We start from the raw sequence: 26,602 nt of genomic DNA, 5'->3' as shown, positions 1-26,602 counted from the left end.
GGAGGGCCATGGATGCCCGGAGCAGGCAGTACCTCTGGAACCACCCGTCGCACCCCACCATTGGGCTCCTTCCCCCTCGTCGAGGGTGGCCGCTCCTCCCTCGCCTCGTCCCGGCGGGAACAAGGAGGCTTTGAGCGTTGGGCGGGGGCCTCTAGCCCTTTAAGAGAGTAAATTGACTTTGTAATATGAGCGAATTCCTCCTTTCTGACAGGCGGGAGAAGTTACGGGTCCCTCCCTCGCTCTGCTTTATTAAATATAGTAGTAGCAGCAGCCCTTGCCTGCAAGCGGGCGCTGGCGGAGGCTGTGCCGTGCCCGGAGCCCGAACCGCTGCTCCAGCCCCGGGTGACACCATGGGTGCCCGAGGTGGCATTGCCACGCTGCTGCTGCTGCTGCTGCTGCTGGCCTGCCAGCCGCTGCCTCTCCGTGCGGGACCCCCGGCTGGAGGTAAGCCCCGTCCCAAGGGATGGAGCGGTGAGAAACCCAGGGGGGAAAGGTTTGGCTTCAGGTGCGCGGGGTGGGCTGGGAGGGATGGGGACCCAGCGTGGCGCGGTGCGGGCATGCGTGGGTGCAGGCTGTCCCTCCCCTGTCGCCAAGCTGGTGGGAGCGAGGAGAGGCAGCTGCCGGTTTTGGGCAGGGTGTTTGGGCTGGAATGCCCTGCAGGGAAGAGCCAAGGGAGGGAGCGGGGCCGCTCGCCCTCCGTGGGTATCCGGCACAGCGCTCCCCCACTGTGTCTGATGCTTTCCCCATGGCCACGCGCCAACGCGGTGCTGGGTGGGATGGGGCTCACTCCTCCTGTGCACGCAGGGCTTTGGGCTGCGCCGTGGGAGAAAGCCGCCTTCCCACTCTGCCGAAGCCCTGTGCCGTGGGGATGGAGCGGAGGCACGTTCCATGGCTGTAGTAGCGGGAGCCAGCCCTGGTTTGGCTTCTCTGAGGTAGCTGCCTGCGAGGGCAGCCCCTTGCCTCCCAGGAGCAGGGGCTTGGATGACGGGAAGGAGGGAGCCAGGCAGTGTTTGCCAGGGACTATCTGGGGATGAGGGTCATCCCCAGGAGAAGCAGCCATGGTGCTGCAGTATGGGCAGCGGGAAGGGCAGGGGACGCTGGCTGCTGCACTGGGACAGAGCCGGGAGAGGGGTGACGGCAGGGCAGGGGCTGGCCAGGGAGCAGAGGAGGTGATTTATATCCCATTTTCCCCGAGAAGCGGCCAGATTTGACCCCAGGGCTCTTGGCACTGCGGTGGGCCCTGCCACAGCATCCCAACAGCCACCCCGCAGCCCCGCTCCCACCCCGCGCCTCCTCCCTGCATCTCCTGCCTCCTGCCCATCCCTCTGTCCCCTGCTCAGGAACGTGTCCACCTGCGAAGGTGCTGGCCTCGGCAGGGTCTGCGGCATCTGGGCACGGGTCTTATCCTGCTTGGGACAGGTCTGCACCTGAGCTGTGCTCAGGGTCTAACCGACCATTTGCACTGGGTCAGTGACGTCCGCCACTTCAGAAGCAAAAGGAATTTAAAAAGCCCCTTTTTTTTTTTCCCCTAACTCACTCAAAAAATAGTTAAGCATCTAACTGAGCAGCTTCTCTTCCCCAAATCTCCCCCCAGACACCGGGGCTCTGACCAGCGGAGGGGCAGGAGCTTGATCCCAGCGGTTTCCTAAGGAATCACTGAGCACCTCTGGTCTTTTGCTCCCCAACCACCTCCTGCACCCAAGCCTGTGTCAGCGTGAGGAGGAGGAGGATGAAGATGAGCCCAGGGCCCAGCCCTGCAGCCCTCAACACCCACATGGTCCCTGCAGCTCCCTTGTTGTCCCCATTCACTCCTCAGTGAGCCGGTGGACTCTGGGACACACTCCTCTCCTTCCCTCTTGCCTTATTCCTTATTTTTTTTTTTTTTTTGCCATGCACCAAGAATGAGGATGCCTGGCAAACCAAGTGGAAAAAAAATCCCTTTTGTGAATGAACAAAGTGATCTTCTTCCCTCCAGCCCTGACCTTTCCATCCCAGGCAGGGATGTCACCATGCGGAGCCATTGCCTGCTCGGCTGTCCAGGATGGTTCCCGGGGCTGCGCCGGCTCTCCCAAGCTCTTTCACAGTGAATGGGCTGGAGAAACCCCAAAAACCAGCACGTGGCTTTCGCTGACACCTGCCAACCCCCCGAAATTCCCCCTCAAGTAACATCACCGATGGCCAGGGCACAGCACCGTGGGCATCTGCCTGGCAGGGGCCATCGAGGCTGGGAAAGGAAAGGGGTTTATACCCATTTTCTGACGCTGGGGATTATTTCTGTGCCAGCCTGAAGCAGAGATGCCAGGGGTGACCCCAGATCTGGTCACTGACCTCCTGCAAGCCCCATCCCCTTGGGAGCATCCCTGCTTAGACCACCAGCGTGGTACCAGGCGTTCCCACGGGCTGCCTGCCCTGGGACACCCCTCCCTCCCCGTCAGGGAGAGCCCACCAGCCATCAGCAGTGTGCCGGGCACGGGGCTAGGGGCAGGCTCGTTTTTAGGGCTGAAGCCTGTGTTTCATGCCCAGGTTCAGGGGCCCGGGCATTCTGCCCAGCCCGAAATGGAAAGAGTCACCGTGCACATCAACAAATAGAAGATTATATCAAAAAGAAAAAAAAAAAAACATTCATAAAATTTGTCCTCTTGACATCTGAGTGTGAAGCTTTAGTAAACTGTTTTTAGACAGCCCAGCTCTCCTCCGGTTCCCAGAGAGGTCACACGCAGACTGAGCCCCCCCTTCCCCAAAAACCTGCTCACTGGGGAGTTTTAATGAGGACGGATGTGGGGGGCAAGAAGGAATCGGATGTGTAGGGTGCCTGTGACCAGCGTTCATCCCGAGCTTACATCAAGGGGGTGCCAAAAATGTGACACATTCCCCCCCGAGTCTGAGGTGGACCCCCAGCAGTGGTGACGGGGGTGCTGGGGAGGTGAGAGGGACCCCGGCTTCTCCACGGCTGCCCCACACAGGGTCATGGGCAGGGACCGGCATCCCCCCCAGGGTACCCAGCTGGGACCCCTCCTGCCTTATCCGGGGTTATAGGCTCTGGGGAGCCGCCTCGGCTATTCCTCTCCTCCACTTTTGGAAATCTGACCGGATTTATTCAAACTTTCTTTTTTGTGAATGCGCCACATGCTTTGAGGTCATAGCTCCAAGCAGATGGAAAAGTTTCCAGCTGATGGGAAAGAACAGGAAAAAGGCTGAAAAGGGGGGAGAATGCAAACTGGTATCGTGGGAATCGGGGAGAAACATTTTCCTCTCACTCTTAAATTTAGCAACAGAGGGCTGCGGGCAAACATATAATAAGTGCATTCCTCAAAGATCGCAGGACAGGGTTAAGCTCACCCGGAGGAACTCACGTCAGGTTGAAGGCTGGACAGTAACAGGGCTTCAGAGGCAGCAGGCTGATGCTGTCTGTGTGCCTAAATAAAGCTCAAAGCACAGACTGTTCGCAGCAGGCGTTGGCTCAGCCCAGCCTCAGCTCCCAGGGGCCGCTCCCTCGGCCCTTTCCAGGTGCCGGGCTTCGGCTTGTCTCCTTTTTGGGAATCCAGCCTTCCCCGAGTGTTAGCATCACCCTCAGCCTTCAGCCGGGAAAGTCCTAGAAACTCCCTGGCTCATATTTGTGCTATTCCTGGGTCTCGCCTGGGCGTCCCAGGCCATTTCCACGTGCCCACGTCACCCCAGCCGGTACAAGGCAGGTCTGCACGCAACACAGCCCAGTTTGCAAGCAGCCCCTTTGCCACCCCGTATCTCCAATCCTCTTGGAGCCATGGAGCGAGGAGGGTGACCATCAGAGACCCCTCGTTCCCAAACCAGCCCTTCCCCGAGCCATCTCCATCGTGCCTGGTGCTTGGGTGCACGTTGCCACACTGCAGGTGGATGGGATGCCCTGTCGAGTTTTTCTAGGGTAAACGTAACAGAAAAACTGAGGTCAGGAGAAACTGAGCCGCTGCGGAGGTAGAAGGCATGCCTGCATGATGCTCACTTTATTTGTGAAGTTTGCAAGTGGACTTGAGGCTTTTTATTAATGTGCCACAGCCAGAGAACCCACTTAGGCCTGCTGCAAAGCCAAGGGCTGCTTTGCAAAGCAGAGCCCAGAGTCAGGGCAGCCCTGGATTCCGCAAAGCTGGGCTTAAAACCAGAGGAGTGGGGCTGCTGCAGCTCTTCCCGATCTCAGGATGGGGAGGATGCAGCTTTGCCACCCAGTTTGTCACTCAGGATAGACCAAATAGGGCCTCCGAGCATCCTCCTGCCAACTGGTAGCGAGGTGGGGCAAATGATGTTTATGCCCCGTGCCGTGGATCCCAGCGGGTGATAAATCCCCATTTTCCGTCCGTCCTTCCCGGGTGTGTCGCCTGCGCCAGCCACACATCGCTCCGCGCAATACCTCCGGGAGCTGCCCTGCTGCGCCCAACGGCTGCTCTTGGCTGCCTGACAGCCGGACAGACAGCCGGTAGCAGACAGAAAGCATCCCGGGAAAGGGAGGGTGCTGCTAAAAAGGATCAGAGAAAGTCATTGGGCAAACAGCGTGGTTTGGAGATGTCTGGTCCCGTCACGTGCCTCCAAGCCAAGGAGGGAGAAAAGTGACATTCAACCGTCACCGTGACTCACCGGCTGTGCAAGGAGCCTTCCTGGGCTGTGAGTCAGCTCAGGACTGCCCTCGTGGATCCCTGCTGCTTCTTTTTGCCCAAATCTTGGCTTTCTGGTGGTTGTTTTTCCTCCCTGCTGTGTGTAGGCGGGGGGAAGGTGCGTGACGGAGGAGGGGTTTGGGGTCAGAGCCCCCGGCTGCTCACAGTGCCATCCCACCCATGTTGAGGGATGCTCCCCATCAGTTATTGTGCCATAAGCCCCCCCAGCGCTCGCCAGTGCACAGGCGTCAAGCAAGGAGGGGTCAGGAGGAATTTCCCATTCCCTTTCCCAGCCGCCAGCTGGGCTTCAGCCGGGCTTTGAGGTTCTCGTGCATCCCATCCCACAGAAATTTCTGGGCCCACCGGGGTCATTTCCTCTGGGAGCCGGGGAGGAGAGAGGGAAGTTTTGACCCGAGGTAGATGCGGCTGAGAAAAGCCTCCTGTCCTGCCCCGCAGCCCTGGGAGGGGATGTGGGCGCCCGCTTCCACACCCCCACAGCCCCACGCGGCCAGCTATACCTTCCCCCCGAGCTAGAAATAGAGCAGGCGTTTATTTTCTCTGTAAACATCATCCTGCCGCTCGTTTCTCATAGATGGAAAAGTTGAGGGGATAACGGCCGTGGGGAAGGAGGGGCAGGGTGCGGAGGGGGACCTCTGAAAGCATGGGGAGAAAAGCAAAGCGAGAGGAGAGGAGAAAAGCAAAGCGAGAGGAGAGGAGAGGAGAGGAGAGGAGAGGAGAGGAGAGGAGAGGAGAGGAGAGGAGAGGAGAGGAGAGGAGAGGAGAGGAGAGGAGAGGAGAGGAGAGGAGAGGAGAGGAGAGGAGAGGAGAGGAGAGGAGAGGAGATTTTGGTTCTAGGAAAAAAAAACCTCACTCATTTTCTTTGCAATTAGAACTACAAGACAGACAATTTAGCACATCACACCCAAATGAGTGAAAAATACCCTCTTTCCACACTGCAAACTCCCCTCCCTGTCCGTGGAGACACTTTTCTCTGCCCCTCGCAGCACCCAGCATCACCAAAAGCCCATCCCGGCCATGGTCCCCGTAGCCCCGCAGGGCAAAGGGTGCTGCGGGTGCTGCCCTGCCAGCATGGCTACAGCCAGGTCACCCCGAGTCACACATTTTAAAAACTCCTTCCTTGAGGACAGTGCTGGATGCTGAAACTCAAGCTGGCAGGTAGCAGAGCTTCAGCATCTCCCTCCGTGCACTGCTTGTGCCTCTTTTTCCCCTGTCGCCCCAACTTTGGCCAATAGCCCCCCTCCCATCTTGGCACTTCAAGAGCCATTTGACATAAGCAGGGCTGGGAAATGTCTGAGCTGGGATGGCTGGAAACGGGCCCCTCTCCAGCGGCGGCTGTGCTGTTTGTTGACAACACGCGAGGATCTCTCCGGTAACGTCTAGCCATTCCAGGGATGTCTCTGAGCATCTCCTGGCCGTTCTCCCCGCCAGCTCCCAGGAAGGCTGCTTCCCAGACGGGGTCTGGAATGGTCGCCAGCTCTGTGGGCTGGGGAGAGGTGGCATTTTCCCCTCATATGCCACTGCATGCCCTCCGGCATCTTCGCGAGCCCTTCCCTTGCCGGGTGGGAAGCAGCCGCCATGGGACCAGGGTAAGGGAAAGCCGTGGGAGCGGGGGCCGGGATGCGCAGGGTGGAGCTGGAAAACCTGCCAGCCAGCGACAGAGGGGGAGACGGCCTGGCAGGAAGAAAAAGAGAGAAAGAGAAGGGGAAAAAATAGAACAAAACCCAACTTGGGATGGTTTGGAAACCACGTCCTCAGGGGCTGATACAATATTTCCAGGCCAACAACTCCTGGCAGCAGGAGCCGGAGTGAGCCTGAGTCACGCTGCAGGGGACGGCACAAAAGCCCCATTGAGCCTCCCGCTTCCCCAAATCCTCCCACTTTCTCCCCCCGCTTCGCTTCCCAGGGCAAAGGCTCCAATGGCTGCTTCCAGCTTGGCCTTATTCCTTCGGTCCCTCCGGAGTCGTTTAGGCACACGTCGTTAAAAGCTCTCTCCATCCCTGCTCCTGCCCGTGCCAGGCTTCATGGGTGCTCGCCCCGGGGTGCGTCCCCCTCAGCTCTTCCCAAGAGCACCGCAGCCTTCGCAAGGGGCATCGCAGCCGACGCAGGCCTGGGGCCGCGGCGGTGCCAGCTCTCATCTCCTTGCCCTCCCCTCCGCGGCTCCGCATCTGGCCGAGCAGGAGAAAGAGCGCAGGAAATACCATCAGCTTTAGGGCTGCTTGAATCATCGTCAAACCACGCTGGAGAAGCGAGGGCTGGAGCTCTGGAGCTCCAGCCAAACCTCCTGGACCCCGCGTTACGGCCTCCAGCTACAGCAGCTCCTTCACGCCGCTTCGGAGGGGTGGGAGAGGCAGTTGGGCAGGGGGTCGAGGGCTGACAGGGCATGGGATAGTTTGGCAAACCCCGCTCCTAGAATTAGCAGGGAGCATGTTTTCCCCTGACCCCAAAGTCCATGGGCTGCAAAAAGGTTTTTGTTTTTGTTTTTTTTTCCCCTCCAAAGGCAAGGGGGAGAGCAGCTGGCAGGGGAGCAGGGAGAGGAACTGAGTTCATAAACACAGGCGGAGGTTCTCAAAGCGGCGCGGCAGAGCCAGAGGTAGGGGCGGACGATCCGCCTCGCGAGGATGGGGCCAGCCGGATGGGACGGGGGCAAACCAGAGCACCCCAGCCCAGGGGCTCTGCTTCCGCCCCCAAAACAAGGGTGATGGCCGCTTCTGGCAAGCGCTGGGCTGTCGGCAGCCCCGGGGAGCGCAACCAAGCCACGACTTTGCTGGTGGTTTCCCGGGTGTTGCTTTCCAGCAATCTCCGCTGGCCGGCACTCCTGGAAAGCGCTGGCCCCGGGGAGCCCCGCTGCGAGGGAGGGCCAGGTGGAGGGTGGGAGGCGAGAACCGGAGCTCTTGTTCCCGTTGCCGGGGTTTGGAAAGCACGCACGTCCCTGGCTCGGGGTGTGGGAGCTGCAATCCACCGACTGGAGTCATGGAGGATAAAACCTGGAAGAGGGGATAAAGAGAAAAAGCCGTCATCCCTGAGGTCCCCACTGGGCTTGAATGCCATCACCGTGTCCCATATCAGGTCACATGCGACCCATCTCTACTGTCCTGCTGCACCCCGGCACCCGCTCAGGTCTCTGGGCATCCCTGAGGGCAGGAGCCCCCCAGAGACCCCCAAACAAGGTTTTTCAGGCACCCTGTCCTCTTCGCAAAGCCCCAGCCAAACATGAGGGCCGCTCCGCAGCGGCTGTGTTTGCCTTCGCCTGCCTCGCAAGCTGCTCATTTCCTTCCCCGGCCATAAATAAAACCACGCCGTAAAACGAAGGGAATGTGCAACATAATGGAGCCTTTCTCAGAAAGCCCATCTGATCCCTTCCTCCCTTGGCCCCTCCGCCCCACGCTGGGATGGGGGCACAGCCCCGCCACTGCCTGGGATGCAGCCGGGATGTGGGGGGCCAGGGGTCCCATCCGTCACCGCAGAACCAGGCTGGGGATGAGGGAGGCAGAAATCCCAGGCCACCCACAGCGGAGGCAGGAGGGCTGGTCCTGCCCACCCTGCCTGCGCTGGGAGCGGGGATGGGAGCTGAGGAGCAGGCAGCGGGGGGACCAGGAGGGGTTCAAGCTGCTGAGCAGCATCTCCAGGGCTGGGCATCCCTGCATCCCCTCCGGTGCTTACACAGCGTGTGCAGTGCAGCGGGTGGCAGGCGAGCTCGCTACCTTATAAAGTCATTAAAATTAAAAAAAAAAACAAAACAGCGCCAACCTCCAAACAACTTGGAGGGCCTGGAAAGAAGCCCCTGATGCTGTGGAGGAGGAAGGCAGCAGGCTGGCTGCGCGGGATGCCCCGGCAGCACCCCGTGCGCCGGGGGCTCAGCAGCACGGGGCACGCTGCCCACACCAGGGCTGCTTTTTGGCATCGGCCCATGGGCAGGAAGGAGGGCAGGGCTGCACCCCTGGCTGCACAAGCCCAGGGCTGTTTGGGCAACAAGGAGGCTTCACTCCCCGGCTGTTTTTCCACCCTTAGAAAATTGGTGTGGCCGGGGCGGTGAGCGGCTGCGGAAAAACAGAGAGCCTTTCACAGGGGGGTGCGTGTGTCTGCACGGGGCTCTCCTGGCACCCACTCCGGTAATTAGAGAGCTGCTTTAATGAATTCCAGTCCCCTCCCTGCAAACACACAGGGGCCACCGGCCCTGGCCCCCACCTGCACCCCACCACAGCCTGAATGAGGCCTTGTTGAGCAGCCAGCCCCTCCCCGGCGCCGCGGCCCCTCTCCCCACACAGGGTTTGCTCCGCTCCTTCCTCCTCAGCCTCAGCATCCTCCTCCAGGCAGAGAGACGGGGGTTCCTACAGCCCCTCGGGGACTCGCTTTTGTGTCCCCCACCCCGAGCACCACTGCACCTCCTCATGCACACCCTGAAACCGTCCCATGGGCAGGGCTGGGGGTGTCCCGAGCCGGGGTGGGAGCCTGCAGGTGGGGAAGGCATCCACCCACCAGCTCACATTTCCCAGGAGAACGTCTCCCCGCTCCCCGAAAACCCCTCACGCCCAGCACCGGTTTGGTCCGCAAACCCTCTCGCACCGAGCTTTGCGAGCGCTTTCCCTTGACTGGGATGGGACTTGGCTCCTCTGTCGTCCTCCTACGTGCCGAGGAGGAGGTGGGAGAAGTTTGTGTGCTGAGATGTTCAAAGACAGAGGGGAGGAGAGCCCAAACCAGCTGCGCTGAGCCCCAGGGTGGCCCCAGAGCAGCTGGAGCCCCCCGGGGCAGATGGGGATCCCTTCCCCTCCGCAGTGATGCCCAGCACCGGGCTCTGCCAGACCCACATCACCCGGGGGCTGTGGTGCCAAAAAACTCCCCGAACGCCAAAACCCAGCAACTGAAAAGGCCAAACGCGCCGTGTTTTCAACTGGAGGAGCAGGAAAGGGCCAAGGAATTCCAGACCCGGCACGCGGCCGGCGGCTGGAGCGGGTGCCGGGGCAGTGCCGGCTCGCACCGAGCCCTTGCTTGTTTGCCAGCCCCCGGAGGAGCCGAGCACATCCAGGGCCTTGCTCCCAGCCCCTTGCTCAGAGCTTTTGGCTCGTCTCCTTGTTTTTTAAAATGCAAAAAAAAAAAACCATCCCCAAAACCCAAATGACACTGCAGCCTATAATCTGCTGGCCGGCTGCTTGGAAACTGTGACAGAAGCCCCTCTTGCCTCGTCAACGCCTCTCCATCAGCCTGGCAAGGCAGGGGCAGTGATTTCCTGTGGGACACAGCGAACTGGGAACATCCATTATTTTTAGCCAGGGTGAGCGGGACGGCTGGGGTGCCCACTCCAAACCACATCCGGGATGTGGAGACCTGCTGCTCCCTGTGAGAGGGGTGGAAGGGCCGGCTCGGTCATCCCCATCCAGGGACGAAGCCCTGTTCAGGGCATGACATGCCCATGGCATGATCGTGGCACCCTTGCATCACCCGGGAAAAGTGCTTTTGGGTCCCAGGAGCAGGGCAATTCCGGGACGCTCAGTTGCAGCCAGCCCATGGATGGGGCTGGGTGCCCGATGGGGTCCCAAATCGGAGCAGCCATCCAAGCGATCGATCAGGATGGTACACCCTGCACCATGGATTCTCCTCCAGGGCGAAACATGTGAAAAAAACTCCCAAAAACCCAGCAAGCTGTATTTTCTGCGTCTTTTGCAATGTGGAAGGCAAGGAAGAGGGGAGAAGGAGGTGAAAAGCTGCGAGACCCTTGCGAAAGAGAAACGCCGTGGGTCGAGCATCCTGGCCAGGCTGCAGAGCAGAGGAGAGCAGCCCTGAAATAAAGCAGGAGTTTCGGAAGGCAAACAGCAGTAACTCACACCGCCTTGCTGCCGGAGAAAAATCCCAGCGTCTTCCGGAGCCCGGCAAGGGTCCCTCCTCCCTCCTCCAGCAAACAGTATGCTCCCCTGGGCATCTGTGCTTTGGGCAACTTTCTATTAGTAGTGTTTTATGAGAGAAAGAGAAGAAAAGCATCTCTGGCAGCTTTGGGAGGACCGAGGCAGGACAAAATGTGCTGGCTGCAGGAGCTCCTGCCCCTTGTCACACTGGAAAACGGACCAGCTGTGCTAAACCATCTCCTCCAGCCCCAAAAAGTGATCCCCAGCACCCTGGGACCGTGCTGTCCAGCCTCTGGGCTGGCCAAGGAGCTGCCAGGGAGGTTCCACGTCGGCGTGGGGACGAGGAAGCAAAGCTCTCCCTCCTCGTGAGAGCAGCCACTCGGCACTCATCTGAAAACCACGTTTTTGGGATTACGGGGAAGCCGCAGAACAGCAATACAGCAAAATCCCAGTGGAAGCTGGAGCACAGAGTGTGCACATGTGGGGGAACCTCGACGGGAGCCAGCACGCGACGTGCGTGCTCGACCTCCAGGGACCAAAACACATTGCGTGCACGTGTGGACACCTTGCTGGGGTCCAAGCACCAGCCTGGACGCGGAAGGAGAGGAAAATTCCCATTTGTGATGGGCCTGCATCGCCAAATGTCAGGACAAGGTGGTGCCCAGGCACCCACCACCCTCGGCCAGCGAGCCAGGCGCGCCGGGGATGGCTGGGTTTTGCAAGGGCCGTTGGAAGGAGGGAGCGGGTCAGGAGAGGACAGAGCCCATCACGGCCCCGTGAAGAATAGCAAAGCTCCTCTGAGTCACTGACTGGGCTGAAGAGGACAAGGAAGCCAAAGTGCCCCATGCCAAGGGCAGGCACGAGGGCCAGGAAATGAGCCGGCTCGCGTAAGGATGCTGGCAGCCTTGCCCTGGGCTGGGCAAAGGGCTCGGTGTTAAAGCAAACGGCAAACATTTCCATGCTGCGCTTCTTCCCTGCCTGGAGTGGGTGGGGTGATGGTCCTCGCAACACCCACGTTGTTCTCCCAGACCCCAGGAGAAAGCTGGGGCACTTTCTCTGCTAAGAAAATGCCAAAAGCCGAAGCAGAGTGCTCCAGCTCCACCCCTGCCAGGCAAACCCTCGCTCTCACCTCTAATGACAGGCTCATTTCAAACTCTCCGTGACTGTGGCTGCTTGTTTTCGCACTGGGTTTTCACTTGCTGCACCACCCCATGAGCAAAGCCTGCCCGCTTCCTGCCCATTCCCACCCCACTCAGCCCTACAGAAATTTGGGCAATTGGAAAAGGCAACTGGGAAAGCAGCCATAAGAGCAGACAGTGGTGTTTACACCCAGACCTCGCCGTGCAGGAGGCTGGTTTCACCCCAGCATCCAACCTCCACCGAAAGGGAGAAGGAGCTGGGCTGGGACCCTCAGAGAAGCCAAAGCCTCATCCGTCACCCCATGGCTCCTCAAACTGCGTGTGGGACCCTGAAGGACAAAAGTGCAAGAGAGGATGAGATGCGCTAAGCAGGATGCGGGGCAGCACACAGCAGGCACACGCCTTTAACATGCGTGCAATGCACACGCGTGTGCTGTGCCAGCAGAAAAAAGTATAAGCGCTCTAAAATTAAGCCCTGCCGCTCCCTGCGCTTCTAATTCTGCCCTCTGCCGCGTATGCCCTGTGACACGGTCTCTCATTTCGTGACCGCATGCCATTGCGCTGAGTCCCTCCCAGGCTGATGTATACCAGACGTGGAACGTGTGCCAGCCGCGGCTTCAGGCACATGAGGTTTCCGCGCGGCCTCACATCCACATATGGATCGCGAGGCACCAGCGTTTATTCCTCCAGCGCTGACGGAGCAGCCGCCTTCGGGGCGAACGCCAGCAATGCTGGGGTGATACGGAGAGATGTTGGAAAGCGGCATAAAACAAGGAGAGGAGCAGAGCACGGTGTTGGCTGACCCTGCAGCACCTTTCTGTTTGGCTGGGTGCATGGGGAAGGACTGAGGGATGGGCTGCAGGTTCACACGTCCTTCCCTGCCTGACCCTCTCCCTTTTCTCCCCAGCCTCTTTCTTCGGGGATGGCTTCGTGGAGATGCCGCTGGCAGATGCTTCGCGTGCCGTGCGGCTGCACCTGCAGCTCTACACCAGCCAGGGGAGTGGGCTGCTCTTCCTGGCCGCCGGCCAGCCCGACCACCTCCTGCTCCAGCTGCGAGCCGGCGCCTTGCAGGTCAGCACCCTGACACGGGCTGGGGTCCACGGGTCGGGGCTTCATCCGGCGCAAGGGTGAAGGGGCAGCACCCGAAAGCAGCAGCCCACGGGGCCAGACACAAGCGTGGACAGCCAAGCTGCCAAGAGCCCTGGCCAGGGGATGTCAGGAGTTCAAGAGTGGGCAGAGTTTTGGGAGAGTTGGTGAAATACAGAGAAACAGGCTTCCAGTTGGGGAAGATCCTCACCCACCACCTGGGGCGATGCTGGGGAGGGTCATGGAGACACCCAGGCACTGGCACCCTGTGCACGTTGCATGGTCAAACATGGGGCACAGCACCCTTGGGGTGCAAGGGGTTTGTGAAGAGAGGGGATGAGACATGAGGATCTGGAGAAAGAAGAGGTCTCCCGTGTCCCACCACAGACCAAGCCCAGCTAGAGCATGGGAAGGGATCAGGAGAGAAGAATAAAATTCCCTCTTGTAGTTACGGTGTTGGCATCCACCGTGAAGGAAAAGAGCAGGGAGCATCCAAGGTGCACGTCCCACCTCCCCGGCAGCCTGGGCTGGGCCACCCACCACATCCAAACCAAAGCAGGAGAGCAGGCTGGCCGGAGGTCTCCCTAACGCAGACCGTGTGTCCCGTGGCCCATCGGCTAACCCTCTACTTAGGCAGGCTCCAGGCTGCTGCTTGTGGGGAACGAAGCCTGCTATTTCCCCCGCCAGTTCCCTGGAAGCAGCCCAGGCTGCAGGGATGGAGGGCAGCGGGCAGGGTGGAGCAGGGGAAAGAGAAGCCGGCATCTGGCAGGGCTTCTCTGTAGGGAGGGAGAGGAAAAGCCCAGCTGTGGGACCGGGAGATGGAGGACCCCAGGAACATAGCCCTGAGAGTGGGGTTTTCTGAGAATGAGTGAAAAAGGGGAGAAATTCAGAGAGCAGGACAGAGAAAGCGTGCCCACGGCCGGGATGTAGCTGGGGAGGGAGGAATGTGCATGGAGGAGGAAGAGGGCAGGACGAACAGTAGCAAACAGAGGGTCCAAAACACTTGCGAGCCCCCAGGAACAGCCCACGCTTCAGCAGGTATTTCTGGCAGGCGGAGAGGGGTCTCCTGCGCCGCAGGTAGCGCCTTGCGTGAGCTGAGCACTTCCCGTCTCCTTCCCTGCAGGCCAGGCTGCAGCTGGGCTCAGAGGAGGTGACACTGCAGTCCCCGGCAGACCTGCCGCTCGATAACCTGGTGCCGCACGACGTGGAGCTGCTGGTGGAAGATGGGAGGATGACACTGACCATCGACGGTCTCTTCAACAGCTCGGCGGACATTGCAGGGCCCGTACGGGAGCTGGACATCCAGTATGGCCTCTATGCTGGTGGGACAGGAAGCCTCGACCTGCCATACCTTGCTGAGGCCAGCCCACCCTTCAGAGGTTGCCTCCACTTAGTGATATTCAATGGCCTGGATGTCCTCTCCCCTCTGTCCTCCGACGGCACCTCGAAGATCTTCCACCGGGTTCAGGAAGGGTGCAGCCCGCAGTTCTCTGCGGAGCCCGAGGAACCCTTTGGGTTCCCAGGGCCACATTCCTACATTGCATTTCCCACGTGGTACGCAAGGGAGGAAGCAACCATTGAGTTTGTGATAACGACGAGCATCACCCAGGCACCCCTCATCTACCACGCAGGGCTGGAGAATGACTTCTTCTACCTGGAGATTTCCAATGGGCGCCTGAGAGGGTTTGTTGAGAAGGGGAACGGCATCATCGTCCTGCACAACAACGTCTTCATCAGCGATGAGCAGCAGCACTACGTCAAAGTCTACACGGACATCCACAAGTTTGAGATACTGATAGATTACTACGCCTCATCCACGTCCAACCGGGGCATCAACAACTATCTGGATCTTCAGGGAAACCTCTTCATCGGAGGTATGAATGAAAAAGCTTTGCAAAGGCTGAGGGAGCACCATCTTGCTTTCATCTCAGTGTGGACCATGACCAACAACTCATTTGTTGGCTGCTTGGAGGACCTGCGGATAAACCTGCAGAGGAGGAGTCTGCAGGACGCCGTGATCACAAAGGACATCACAACAGGCTGTGGAAAGCAGGAGCACTACTGGGACTATGACGAGTTGTACGAGCAGGATGAGGCACCCACCTCCCCACCTCCAGATGTCTGGTCAGGAGCACCAGGCCTGGTGGTGGAACCGTGCCGGCCAGACAACAGCTTCCCGCCCGCCTTTGCCAACATCAGCAGGCTGCTGCACATCAGCCCCCTCATCGTCTCTGAAGGGGGTACGGCCTATCTGGAGTGGAAACATGCCCAGCCAACAGTAGATTTGAGCCTTGCAAACATCCAGCAGTCCCAAATCCTCTTTAGCATCACCAACGACCCTAGGCACGGCCAACTGGAACTGGACATTCCTGGGTCCAGGAGCAGAAGGAAGTTCACCTTGTTGGACATTTTGAATCGGAAAGTCAGATATGTCCACGATGGCTCCGAGGGGCCCATGGACCAGCTGATGCTGGAGGTGACAGTTACTGCCCAGCAAGGGGTTCCAGAGTGCTTGCGGCAGGGGCAGATGTACCTGCTGCCCATCATGATCAGCCCCATCAATGATGGCCCACAGGTGATCTTTCCCCATGGAAACCACATGACAATCCTGAAGCACACACGGAAACACCTGACCACAGACATCCTGCAGGTCCTAGATGACGACACATCCTGTGACGATCTCGAATTCCAGCTGCACGGTGGCCAGCAGATGGAGGAGGGTTACGTGGAGTACGACTTCCACCCTGGAGTGCCCATCGAGGAGTTCTCCTGCAGGGACCTGGAAGCAGGCAACATTGTCTACGTGCACCAGGGTGGGACAAACCTACAGCTCACCTTGCAGGTGAGCGACGGCACGGTCCCAAGTCCCATTGCCACCCTGCGGATCCTTGCCATTGACCCTGACATCCGCCTGCACAACAACACCGGCCTCTACATCTCCCAAGGAGAGGCTGCACGCATTACCACAGGCAACCTGTCAGTGGAGACAAATGCTGTGAAGCAACAGGTGGCCATCCTGTATGTCCTCACAGAGCCTCTAAAGTACGGTGAGGTCCAGAAGCAAGGGAGCATGGGAGGGGAATGGAAAAAAGTTGAATCATTCCACCAGCAAGACCTGGAGCAAGGGCGCATCCAATATTTTAGCACAGACCCCGAGCACCATCTGGAAGATGTCGTGGAGAAGCTGAGATTCAAAGTCCAGGTGGGGCAGAAGGTCTTGCAAAACAACACCTTTCTCATAAGGATTAAAAGAGCCACCATTAAGATGAGGACCATGGTTCCCCTCCAGATGAAGAACAAGCGGCACAGAAACATCACCAATAAGGAGCTGGAGGCAATGTTGGAAGATCCAAACTCTGCCCCCATCCCCTTCCACTACTTGATAATCCAGGCTCCCAAAAAGGGAAACCTGGAGCTGCTCGGCAACAGGCTGACCGAAGGTTTTGGCTTTACCCAAGATGACCTGCAAAGAAACCACCTGAGCTACAGCGTGACCATCAGGAACTCTCAACAAGCCGAGGACACCTTCCAGTTTCGCGTCCGTGCCGGCGAGCAGCACTCTCCCGTCTATACCTACACAATCAGCATTGGTGGGGACCCTGATGCACCAGCCCTGACCAATGTCCTCCTGACTGTGCCGGAAGGAGGACAAGCCGTCATCTCCAAGGACCACTTGTTCGTGCAGAGTGTGAACAGCATGGACTACCTTTATGAAGTGATTGAGGGGCCAGCACATGGGAGGCTGGCCTGGGCTGCATCCCACAGCTGGGCCTCCAGAGAGGAGATCACAGAGTTCACCAATGATGACATCCTCCACCGCCGGCTGCTGTACCAGCACGATGACTCTGAGACACTGGAGGATGACATTCCCTTCGTAGCAATCAGGCAGGGCGAGGGCAGCTCTGAGCCCGATGCAGAGGAGGTGAGAGGAGTTTTCAGGGTCTCCATCCAACCCGTCAATGACCATACCCCTGTCCAGATAGTGAACAAGGTCTTCAATGTGGTGCGCAATGGGCAGCACCTGCTGACAACAGATGACATCGCCTTCATTGACAAGGACTCTGGCTTCTCTGACATGCAGCTGGTGCTGGCAAGGAAGGACATTTTGTTTGGCAGCATCGTATCCGTTGATGACAGAAGCCACCAAGTCTATCGGTTCACACAGGATGACTTGAGGAAGAAGAAGATCCTCTTTGTCCATTCAGGGGCTGACCGGGGCTGGATCCAGCTACAGGTTTCAGATGGCCTCCACCAAACCACAGCCCTCCTAGAAGTACAGGCATCAGACCCCTACATCAAAATAGTCAACAACACTGGTCTAGTCATCCACCAAGGCAGCCGAGGGCGCATTGACTCCTCTGTCCTCAGCCTGGAAACCAATATGGACATCAGATCAGACGAAGAGATACGGTTCCTGATCACGACCCCTCCAAGGTGGGGGACCGTGTTGAGAGGGGAGCAGCCAGTCATGGCCTTCTCCCAGAGGGACCTGCTAGCAGGAGAGATCTCCTACCGCCACAATGGGAGCAGGAACAGCCGGGATGAGCTCCAGTTCACTGTAGAAGCGAATGAGGTGGCAGTGGAGGACACGCTGGCAATTAGTGTGTTCTTGGACACCCATCCCAGCCCCCTGCACATAGTCAACTTCAAGGGCATCCACATCTTCCAGGGGGAAGCGGCTGGGATCAAGGAAGAGAACTTACTGGTGAGTATCCCCTTCTCTAGTCATTCCCCAAGCCTGTGCCACTTCCCTGGCCACCAAACCAGGACAGCCACCACCGGTGGGACTCCATTTTACTCCCATCTGCCCAGAGCAAAGGGCTTATGCCCATGTCAGGCTTTGCCCAGGGAGGGGTTCAGGCATGGCCTCGGCAAGAAGGTGACTCTTGCAGCTCATCCCACAGCAAAGCCTTGGGGCATTGCACAGCGGTGGACTACGGGGCAGCCCAGCCTCACAGGCACCAGCCCCCCCACTCATACCTTGTCTCCCCCACACTCCCAGGTCACCCATGAAGAGATCCCTCCCCAGGACATAGTCTATCTGGTAAGCAGCCCTCCAGCTGCCGGCTTCCTGGCGATGCTTCAGCACGGCCAAGACTCGAACGAGCAGCCCAGCCTGGACCCCATCCAGTCCTTCACCCAGGAGGACATCAACAATGGCAGAGTCCTCTACCTCAACTCCAAGCCCGAGGAGGTGTATGACCGGTTTATCATGGACGTCATGGCCAGCGGCACGGACCCGCTGGAGGGGATGGTGATGGCCATGAACATACTCCCCATCACCGTTCCCCTGGAGGTCTACAACCTTACGGTGCCAGGGGGTGGCTCTGCTACCCTCTCCACGAGCATTGTCAACATCCCCAACGCCTACTACACAACTCTTGGCATGGAATTCAAGGTGCTCGAGCCCCCTCGGTTCGGCACCCTCCTCAACAGCAAGCAGCCCGAGGAGGGCGGGCTGCGTGGCTTCACCTGGAGCGAGGTAGAGCAGCCAAGGGTGCCCGCTTGCCCACCATGCTGCTTTCCCAGGGGGGTTGGGAAGAACACGGGGCTGGCCTCCAGCCCTCAGCGGCACTGGGAGGCTGGAGAGGCCTGTGGGGTCCTCTCCCTGCCAGATATTTGGTGGAGGGTTTTGGGGTGGAGGGGTTTGAGGTGGAGACATCAACCCCTAAGGTGCGTTTAAGCATCCCAGGGGATGCAGGGTGGGGATGCAGGCAGAGCACCCTCTTTGTGCCGGATCCTTGCACTGGATCCATCCTGCAGGGACATCCCAGAGCCAGTGGTGGGCACCCCGCTGCCTCCCTCCTCCCATGGCTGGGGCTCAAGTCCCCTTCCCAGAGGGGCTGGTGGCCCGTGTCCTCCCAGGAGGGTCACCCAGCCCCTGCTCCGCAGGTGCAGAAGGACCAGATCCTGTACAGGCAGGACGGCCCGTGGGCCCGGGCCGACAGCATCACCCTCCTGGCCAACGCCTCGGCCGCCGGCCGGCAGAGCCAGCCCAGGACTCTCTTCATCACCATCCTGCCCCGCAGCTCCAAGGGGCCGCGGCTGAGCCTCAACGCCGGCCTGCAGGTAAGATGCCACGGGGATGGGCGGCGGGGTGCTCAGCGCTGGGGGACGGGACGCACCCCGGGGGGGGGGGGGGGCGGGGTGGGAGGAATGCAGCCCAGCGTAGGGACCCCACAGGACCCACTCCCATCCCGGTCACGCACCCCCAGGAACTCAGGCACAGCAGAGTCCGGGGTGCAGACCAGAGGCGGACGACGGGCTCCGGGGAAGGCGGGCGGTTTCCCGGCCGGGCGAGGCTTTGCGGGAGGCGGAGCCTGGGCTGCGCGTCCTCCCCCACCCACCCGCAGCCGGTCCCTCCCCGCCGCTGATGCTGCAACCGGCCGCGAGATGGGAGCATCGCCCCGCAGAGCGCCCGTGCGGGCTGGCTACCGCGAAACCGCGGCACGGAAATTGTTAGAAAACACGCAGGAGTGCCAGCCCAGCGGGATCCATACCCCCGCCCGCCCACCTCAGCCATCCCAGGATTTCCCAGGCTGGCAGCAGGGAAAGCAGCTCCTTCCACCGGGATCATCCCGCCGGGATCACCGCAGCGGCTTTGGGAGAGGTGTCCGGGAGCCTGGGCTCTGGAGGGTACAGGTTGCCCTGCTCTGGGGCCAAGCAGCTCCGGAGGCAGGGAGAGGGGTCAGGGGTACCCAGGAAAGTTTGGGAGGTGCCCCCATCCGCAGTGCTAGGGACCCTGCCCGGGACGCGGGAGAAGGTTCCCTCCCTGCCTCATTTTTAGCCAATTATCCCAGAGATTGCAAGGCACTTAGGGAAGCACGTCCTTCCCTCCCAGCCATCATGCTAAAAAAAAAAAAAAAGGGTGAAAAGAAAGAAAAAGCTCCCAAGATAAACTCCGAGGCAGAGGTCCGTCCGCCTTCCTGCTGGGATCGCCCCTGGGCCCGGGAGGGGTGACGGCAGCTGCCCCACTGCCCGCTCTGGAGCTGGGAAAGGCCTCCCTGCTCCCAGCAGGAGCGATGCTACAGCGGCGCAGGGCTCAGGAGGGGCCCGGCCCTGCTGTGTTTGTGCTCTGGCGAAAGATGACTTCAGCGTTTAAAGGTCAGGCCGGGTCCAGGAGAGAGATTGCACAAAGCTTTCCTCTGCTGCCAGCGCCGGGGCGTGCGGAGTCCGCGCAGGGCTGGGGAGACAACGGGCAGGGTGCGGACTCTGAAGCAGAGCCCCCTGGAAAGGACCGGGCAGGTTTGCCCCAAGCAGCGTTTTGGGTGGCACCAAGAGGAAGGACGGCTGGATGCCACTGAAGAAAAGGCTCCCACTGCCGCACCGACTCACACGGCCACGCTCCCGGCGCTCTTTCGCTGCCTCCTCCCGCGCTCTCCCGGAGAGCAGAGGCGACACGGAGGCTGAGCAAACACAATAACCCGCGTAAGCCAGAGCAGGAGCCAGGCGGAAGGCTTTAATAATTGAGAGATGGGGAGCGTGGCGAAGCAGGTCAGCTCCGGTGGCGCGGGTGAGCGAAGCCAGTGCGTGTTCCCATCTCCAGCGGGCAGCGATGCCGTGGGGCTGCCGGTCCCTCCTGTCTGCAGACGCCTTTCCAGGCCCTGACTGTGGGGATTTTTTTCCTTGGCACCCAGTCCTGGCTGTGATTGCAATTCCACCCAGTGCCAAGTGCCCTGGCTGCGGGTGCTGGGGACAGGAAGCAGCCCAAAACCCTCAGTGCGCGTCCAGGGGAGCAGCAGCTCTGGCTTGCGAGGGCTTCATCTCCTGCACCAGCCCTGTGTCCGGCAGCACTTCCCCCACCCCATCTCTCCAAAGCTGCGTTGCTGAGCCTGCCTCTCGCCATCCCATCGGGACTGCCGAGGGATTTAATTTCACTGTCAGCACCCACACCCACTCAAGAAATGTTTTGGGTTAGGCCAGCTGAAAAGAGCAGAAAAGAGCTTCTCTAACTGAGCTGAGTGACTCCTCCAGCGCCCGTTGCAGGACGCGGGCCAGGCTTGCGATGCCATGGGTTGCAGCGCATCCTGTCCCTCTGCCCCACACAGGACACAGGAAAGCTCGGACCACACGCCCCGAGATTTTGGTGCATCCTGTGGGAGTGCGGGCAGAACCCGTCTGGCAGTGCAGGATTCATACCCCTGGTCTGCCGAGACCAAGATCTGGCCCAGGATTAGGACTGGAGAGGGGAGATGCCAGGGCTTTGGGGGGGTCCCCATGGGGCAAGCGGCCCTGGGAGCCTGCGGAGTGGCCCTGAGCTCAGCCACATGCTTCTTGTTCCTGGAGGGTTTGCTGGGGAGGCTGGCGGCCTCGCTGCAGCCTTGCGAGGGGGCGGTGGGACGGGTGCTTTGCTGAGAGCGTGAAGATGGGGCTGCTGTCACCACGTACGCAGCGATGGCTCAGGAAGGGAGCTGAGGGCTCGGGGACCCCGCTAAAAGCCCCTCACCTGCAGAGCAATGGGGAGAACTGTGCCAGTGCTCTGCCTTCTTCTGTTTCCAGCGCTTGAGGAAACTGAGGCACGGAAGGGCGAGCCCTCACCCTTGCCCTCCTGCACGCGCTGTGCCGATGCACGGACCCAGAGGGACGGCACGTGCTGGCAGCCACGGCAGCAGCGGCGCAGGTGCAGGGTGACTCAGGGCTGGGAAGAGGCCAGACGCTGGAGGCATCACCCAGCACGCAGACAAGGCACCCTTGTTGGGCTGGGACGCACTCAGGCACCCAGCAAAGCGGTCTGAACGGGGGACAGGGTCCGGAGCGGGCTGAGGAAGAGGGGAGAGGTGCTGGGGACATCCCAGGGGGATTACAGCCTCTCCCTATCCTCCAGCTGCGGGAAGGTGCCATGGCTGTCATCGGCCCGAACGTCTTGAGCGCCGAGGACGAGGACTCGCTGGCGGAGGAGGTCACCTACTCCATCCAGCCCCCAGCCAACGGAAAAGTCGTGCTGAGGTTGGCGCCTGGCGCTGAGATCCGGCAGTTCACCCAAGCCCAGATAAACAACGGCCTCGTCCTCTTCGTCCACCAAGGTAGAGCAGGGCTGAGGTGCCCCCAGCCCCCCCAGCATCACCCCCAGCCCGAGGGAGGGGACACCACCGGAGGGGAGCACCGTGCCAACAAGGCAGATGCCAGCCCCCATCACACAGCACCCTGGCCCAAACCGTGCCAGGTTAATGGGGGGCTGCAGCCCCCCTGCTCCCTGTAAACGTCCAGCTCTGTGCTTTCTGCAGGGCCCCTGGACGGAGGCTTCGCCTTCGACCTGTGGGATGGCAAGAACCTGTCTCCTGGGCACTTCTTCCATGTCAGGGCCCAGAGAGAGCCCCTCATCAGCCTGACCAAGAAGAAGAGCCTCACCGTCTGCCCAGGTACGTATGGGCACATTCCCCATCCTCCCAGTTCGATGGCAAGCGGCGGCCTTGGACCCTTCCACCACCCCCTGCCCGAGCCTGGCTGCTGCCAAGAGATGCCGGTGGCAGAGGCTGCAGGTCGGTGGCAAGGCCAAGGGTTGAAATCCACACTCAAATGTGTTTTCCAGGCGCCCTCCAGCCCATCACCAGCCAGAACCTGCAGGCAGTGAGCAACGTCCCCGCCAGCTCCACCGCCCTCTACTACAGCATTGAGCAAGCCCCGCACCTGGGCAGGTTGAGCACTTCCCAGGGGGAGGAAATCAGGAACTTCACCCAAGCCCAGGTGAGCTTTCACCTCCCCCAGCCCCCCAGGATCCCCAGGTCCAGCCCTCCATCACGCCCCGCTGCAGCCCGGGGGTTCCAGCCTGAGCCCACCACCGCCGCCACGAAGGCTGCGGCCACGCCGTGATTTTTCCAGCCCTGCCAACAGCTGCTAAGAAAGATTACGAGCTGCCACCCCAGCATCAGCTTTACTGCGGCCACCAGCCTTGGATTTAGTGCTGGAGGAGGCTCAGGGAGTTGTAATCCCCTTTTCTTAGGCTACGTCCCTGCTGCAGACCCAGCTGCCCTGGCTGCTGCCTAAGGAGAGGGCTGAGCGCGATGCTCTTGTCCTGAGCCAAGCCTTGCTACCACTCTTCTCCCACAAGGCCAGGCTTTGGCAGAGCACAGCGGAGGGCTTATCTCTATAACCCTCCCTCAGAAGCACGCAGGGTTGCCCACCCCGCAAGCTTGCCCGTGCTGTGCTCACCTGACTCTTGGCGGATGCTGAGCAAGCTCATCTCTTTCTCCGAGCCTCAGTTTCCCCAATTGCTGGGCAGATACATCCTGGCAGAGAGGCACCGTGAGCTCTTGATGGTGGCTACCATGCCATGGCTGGTGATGATACTCGTTTCTTAGCTAATTAGGGCTTGGCTGCTCCTTCCTACAGCCAAGACGAGACCCCAGGGTGCACACATTGGCTCTAACACAGCGTCACCAAGGTCCTCTCAGCGCTACAGTGCCCATCACACCAGAGATGAGACAGTTGCACCCATCTCCCACATGGTATCACCCACTCTGGGTATTTATTTTCCCATTTAGCAGAGCTCATAGAGGTTTTTTTTATTATCGTTACTACTTTAGGTGGACAGCGGGTTGATTTTCTACCAGCATGAGATGCCAGAGAAGCCCTTCTGGCTCGCCCAAGACACCATCCGCTTCCGTGTGGTCGCTCCCACAATTATTTCCGATTCCTTCATCCTCGTCGTGCTGATCTCCTTTGAAGAAAGGTGTCCCCAGCGCTCAACTCAACTATGGAGAAATGCAGGTAGAGAAGCAAGGGACAAACAAGCCCTCCTGAAGTTTGCACCATCCCCCCGTTTGGGGGGTTTGTCTGAAGAAGACACCACTGTGCAATTTCCCATGGCCCAAAGCACAAGCTTTGACATAGAATCATGGAATGGTTTGGGTTGGAAGGGACCTTTAAAGCCCATCCAGTCCAACTCCCCTGCAAGGAGCAGGGACATCTCCAACCAGACCAGGTTGCTCAGAGCCCTGTCCAGCATGGCCATCCAACCTTGCTTATGGCAAGGAACGTCTAAAATCGCACCCATCCTTATGCTGGCTCTCTGTACAACTCTTTCTTCTATCATCTTACCAAACCCAGCTGATTCTCATACCTCTTAATTTCTTTGCAATCCTCCTTTTTCTGCTATATCTTGCTCTCCTAGCTCTTTCCAGAAGTGACAGACTTTTGGGTTTTCCCTTCCATCCCCAGGTCTCCAGCTTGCAAGGGCTCAACGAGCTGAGATTGGCACCTCTGTGCTGGATGCCTCCAACCTCCTAGGCCAAATCCCAGTCCCCGAGAGGGCTACACATGATATTGTCTTCCTGGTGACAGGGCTGCCGGCTCATGGGCGGCTCTTGGTGGCTGGTATGCCCCTGGAGCCATCACGGCCATTCTTCCTGCAGTCAGACCTGGCCACAGGACGCCTGGCATATGCCCATGGTGGAGATAGCATCTCCGAAGACCATTTCAGATTTAAGGCTTGGCTCCGTCCCCAGGTGCAGCAGTCCATCCATCCTCCACAGGAAGGGGTGGTCATCTCTGAAGCTTTCAATATAACAGTGACCAGCAGCAGCAGAAAGCCACCACGGGTGGTGAGGCGGCAAGAAGTGCTGCGAGTCCCACCAGGCTCTGTGTTGACCTTGTCCCAGGAGTACCTGGATGTGGCAGAGCCATCAGGTTCCCCAGAGGACATGGTGTACAGCGTCCTCCAGAGACCCCTCACCGGCCACCTGGCCAAAGCACACAACCCACGGGAGCCCATCAGCCGCTTCACCCAAGCAGATGTCAACGCAGGCCACGTGGTGTTTGTTGCCACTGGGAGCCGTGCCCCAGGGTCCTTAGCCCTGAGCCTTTCCGATGGCCACCACCCACCCACCTTGACCTCGCTGGAGATAGAGGTGCTGCCTGCAGTGAGCACCGTTGCCAGCCCAGTGCTGCTGGAGGTGCCCCAAAACCTGAACAGGGCCTCCATTTCCCACCATCACCTCCTGGGAGCCACACAGCTAGGGGCAGGCAGTGCCCTGTACAGGATCACCAGGGACCCAAGGTTTGGCCAGGTGCAGGTCAACCAAAAGCCAGCACGGAGTTTCTCACAGAAGCAGCTGGACCGTGGGGAGGTGATGTTCACCTTCACTGACTTCACCTCTCCCGAGGACAGCTTCCAGTTCCTTGCCACGTCACGAGTAGCCAACAGGACCGGGATGGTGAACGTGACTGTCCGCGCCTTGGTGAAGGCTCGGCCAGGAAGCGTGTGGCCCAGGGGCACCACAGCCCTCCTGGACACCAGCATCCTTGATGCCAGCGAGCTGGCCAACCGCACCAAGAGCATCCCGGTCTTTAGGATCCGCAGGGCGCCCCGCAGCAGCCGTCTCGTGAGGGTCCCCAGGGACCCAGGACAACCCACCACCCCGATTGAGACCTTCAGCCAGAGCGAGCTGGAGCAAGGGCTGGTGGGGCTGGAGGTGCTGGATGCTGGGGAGACTGACCAGCCCCTGCAGAGTGACAGCTTCGTCTTTGAGCTGGCGGCTGCTGGCGTGCCACCAGCGCTGGCATCCCTGGGGTACAGCATTGAGCCCTACAATGCCTCAAAAGCCTACGGCGTCACCCTGCTTGTGCCCCTCCTGGCACCCTCACCCCCGGTGCCCCAGGGCACGGCACGGACCAGCCCCAATGCCAGCGAGCTGGGGATGCCCCCCACCTCCTGGCCGGGCCCCGGTGCCACCACCAGCCCCAGCCCCGTGGAGGGTGGCACCTTCCTCAGCTTCATCGAGGCCAACATGTTCAGCATCATCATCCCCATCTGCCTCATCTTCCTCCTGCTGGCTCTCATCCTGCCCCTGCTCTTCTACCTGCACAAGCGCAACAAGACAGGGAAGCACCACGTCCAGGGCACCCCCTCCTCCAAAACCAAGAACGGGGCTGTGCCGGACCAGGAGACCTTCCGGAGGACGGACCCCAACCAAGGCATCCCCCTAACAACTGTCAACTCCCTGGACGGCAAAGGCATGGGTCCCCCGTCCCAGGGCACGGGTCCTGGGGCGCCGCCGGACCCCGAGCTCCTCCAGTACTGCCGGACTTCCAACCCCCCCTTGAAAAACAACCAGTACTGGGTGTGAAGGGCTCAGGCCTGGGGGCACAAGAACACCTGGGGGTCCGGTCCACCCTGGACCACTGCTGGCCACCTCCTCCAGGCTCTCCTCCTCCTCCCTGGGAGCTGGAATCCCATGGGTGCAGGAGGGCCCTGGGGATACAGGGGCTGCCGGTCCGGCCCACACGGGAGCCCCAAATCTCCAGGTGGCTTTGGGCAGGGGAGGGGGGCACTGCATAAGCAAGCGGGGGCAGGCAGAACCTGAGCACCCCTGGGGAACGCTGACTTCGGGTGCTCGTTTGGGCTGCCCAACTGTGGCCAGAGTGCTGGAGGGGACGTGGTGGCACCAGTCCCCACCGAGCCACCCAAGCGGGTGCAGTGGTGGCTCCTCCGTGGGCAGCACCCACCGCCACCGTGGTTTTTGACGCAGCTCTTGGCGAGAGAGGGAGGATGAGGAGCAGCTTGCGCTGAGTCAGGCTGGGGATGAAGCTGCCCAAATCCTCCAGGGTGAGGCGGGCTGAGACACTGGAGCAGAGACTTGGGGGAAAAAAAAAATAAAAAAAACCAAACTCTGTGGCCAAGGCCAGGGGAATTTAAGAAGTCCCCACCCACTTGGAAAAAAATCCCGCCTCGCTCTTTCTCTGCATGCTTGCTGTGTGTTTCATAAAGCAGATTGCACCGAGCCCCCGGGGGAATTGCACAACAGGTAGGATGCCCTGGGCCGGGAGGGACGCAGGCGCTCACCTGGGCAGCGCGAAACCGGAGAGGAGAGTGGGGAACCGGAGCCAGCGCCGTTTTCCACTGTATACTCCAGCACGGCAGAAGTAAACAGAATAAAGTGCCTTTTCCGAGGTGCATCAT

General features: G+C 60.0%; 1 protein-coding gene and 1 long non-coding RNA gene across 2 annotated transcripts; one reads left to right on the top strand and one right to left on the bottom strand.

Annotated features, from left to right (window-relative positions):
- Positions 1–303: 303 nt before the first annotated feature.
- CSPG4 (chondroitin sulfate proteoglycan 4) lies at positions 304–26,598 on the top strand. Its single transcript, XM_086757596.1, has 10 exons — positions 304–444; positions 12,527–12,690; positions 13,829–17,410; positions 17,708–18,187; positions 18,598–18,774; positions 21,530–21,728; positions 21,930–22,064; positions 22,235–22,389; positions 23,229–23,412; positions 23,863–26,598. The coding sequence occupies exons 1-10, from the start codon at positions 351–353 to the stop codon at positions 25,767–25,769; spliced, it is 7,077 nt and encodes a 2,358-aa protein (XP_086613722.1). The 5' UTR covers positions 304–350; the 3' UTR covers positions 25,770–26,598.
- LOC147599298 (uncharacterized) lies at positions 23,144–26,602 on the bottom strand. The gene is made up of 2 exons (XR_015259933.1): positions 26,486–26,602; positions 23,144–23,396 (listed from the first exon to the last, which is right to left on the bottom strand). It is a non-coding gene; the product is annotated as an uncharacterized LOC147599298 (long non-coding RNA).

The sequence above is a fragment of the Chlamydotis macqueenii genome, chromosome 12 (genome assembly GCF_036417535.1).
Source record: "Chlamydotis macqueenii isolate bChlMac1 chromosome 12, bChlMac1.mat, whole genome shotgun sequence".
Classification (NCBI taxonomy): Eukaryota; Metazoa; Chordata; class Aves; order Otidiformes; family Otididae; genus Chlamydotis; species Chlamydotis macqueenii.
The sequence above is the reverse complement of the archived record's forward strand: the minus strand, read 5'-3'. Positions and strand labels throughout refer to the sequence as shown.

What these genes read in the sequence shown, in the direction of transcription:
- CSPG4 (XM_086757596.1), top strand. Translation starts at nt 351, where the DNA reads ATGGGTGCCCGAGGTGGCATTGCCACGCTGCTGCTGCTGCTGCTGCTG. An exon ending in TGCGGGACCCCCGGCTGGAG is followed by an intron (nt 445 to 12,526) that starts GTAAGCCCCGTC and finishes TTTTCTCCCCAG; the next exon opens with CCTCTTTCTTCGGGGATGGC. An exon ending in TGCGAGCCGGCGCCTTGCAG is followed by an intron (nt 12,691 to 13,828) that starts GTCAGCACCCTG and finishes CCTTCCCTGCAG; the next exon opens with GCCAGGCTGCAGCTGGGCTC.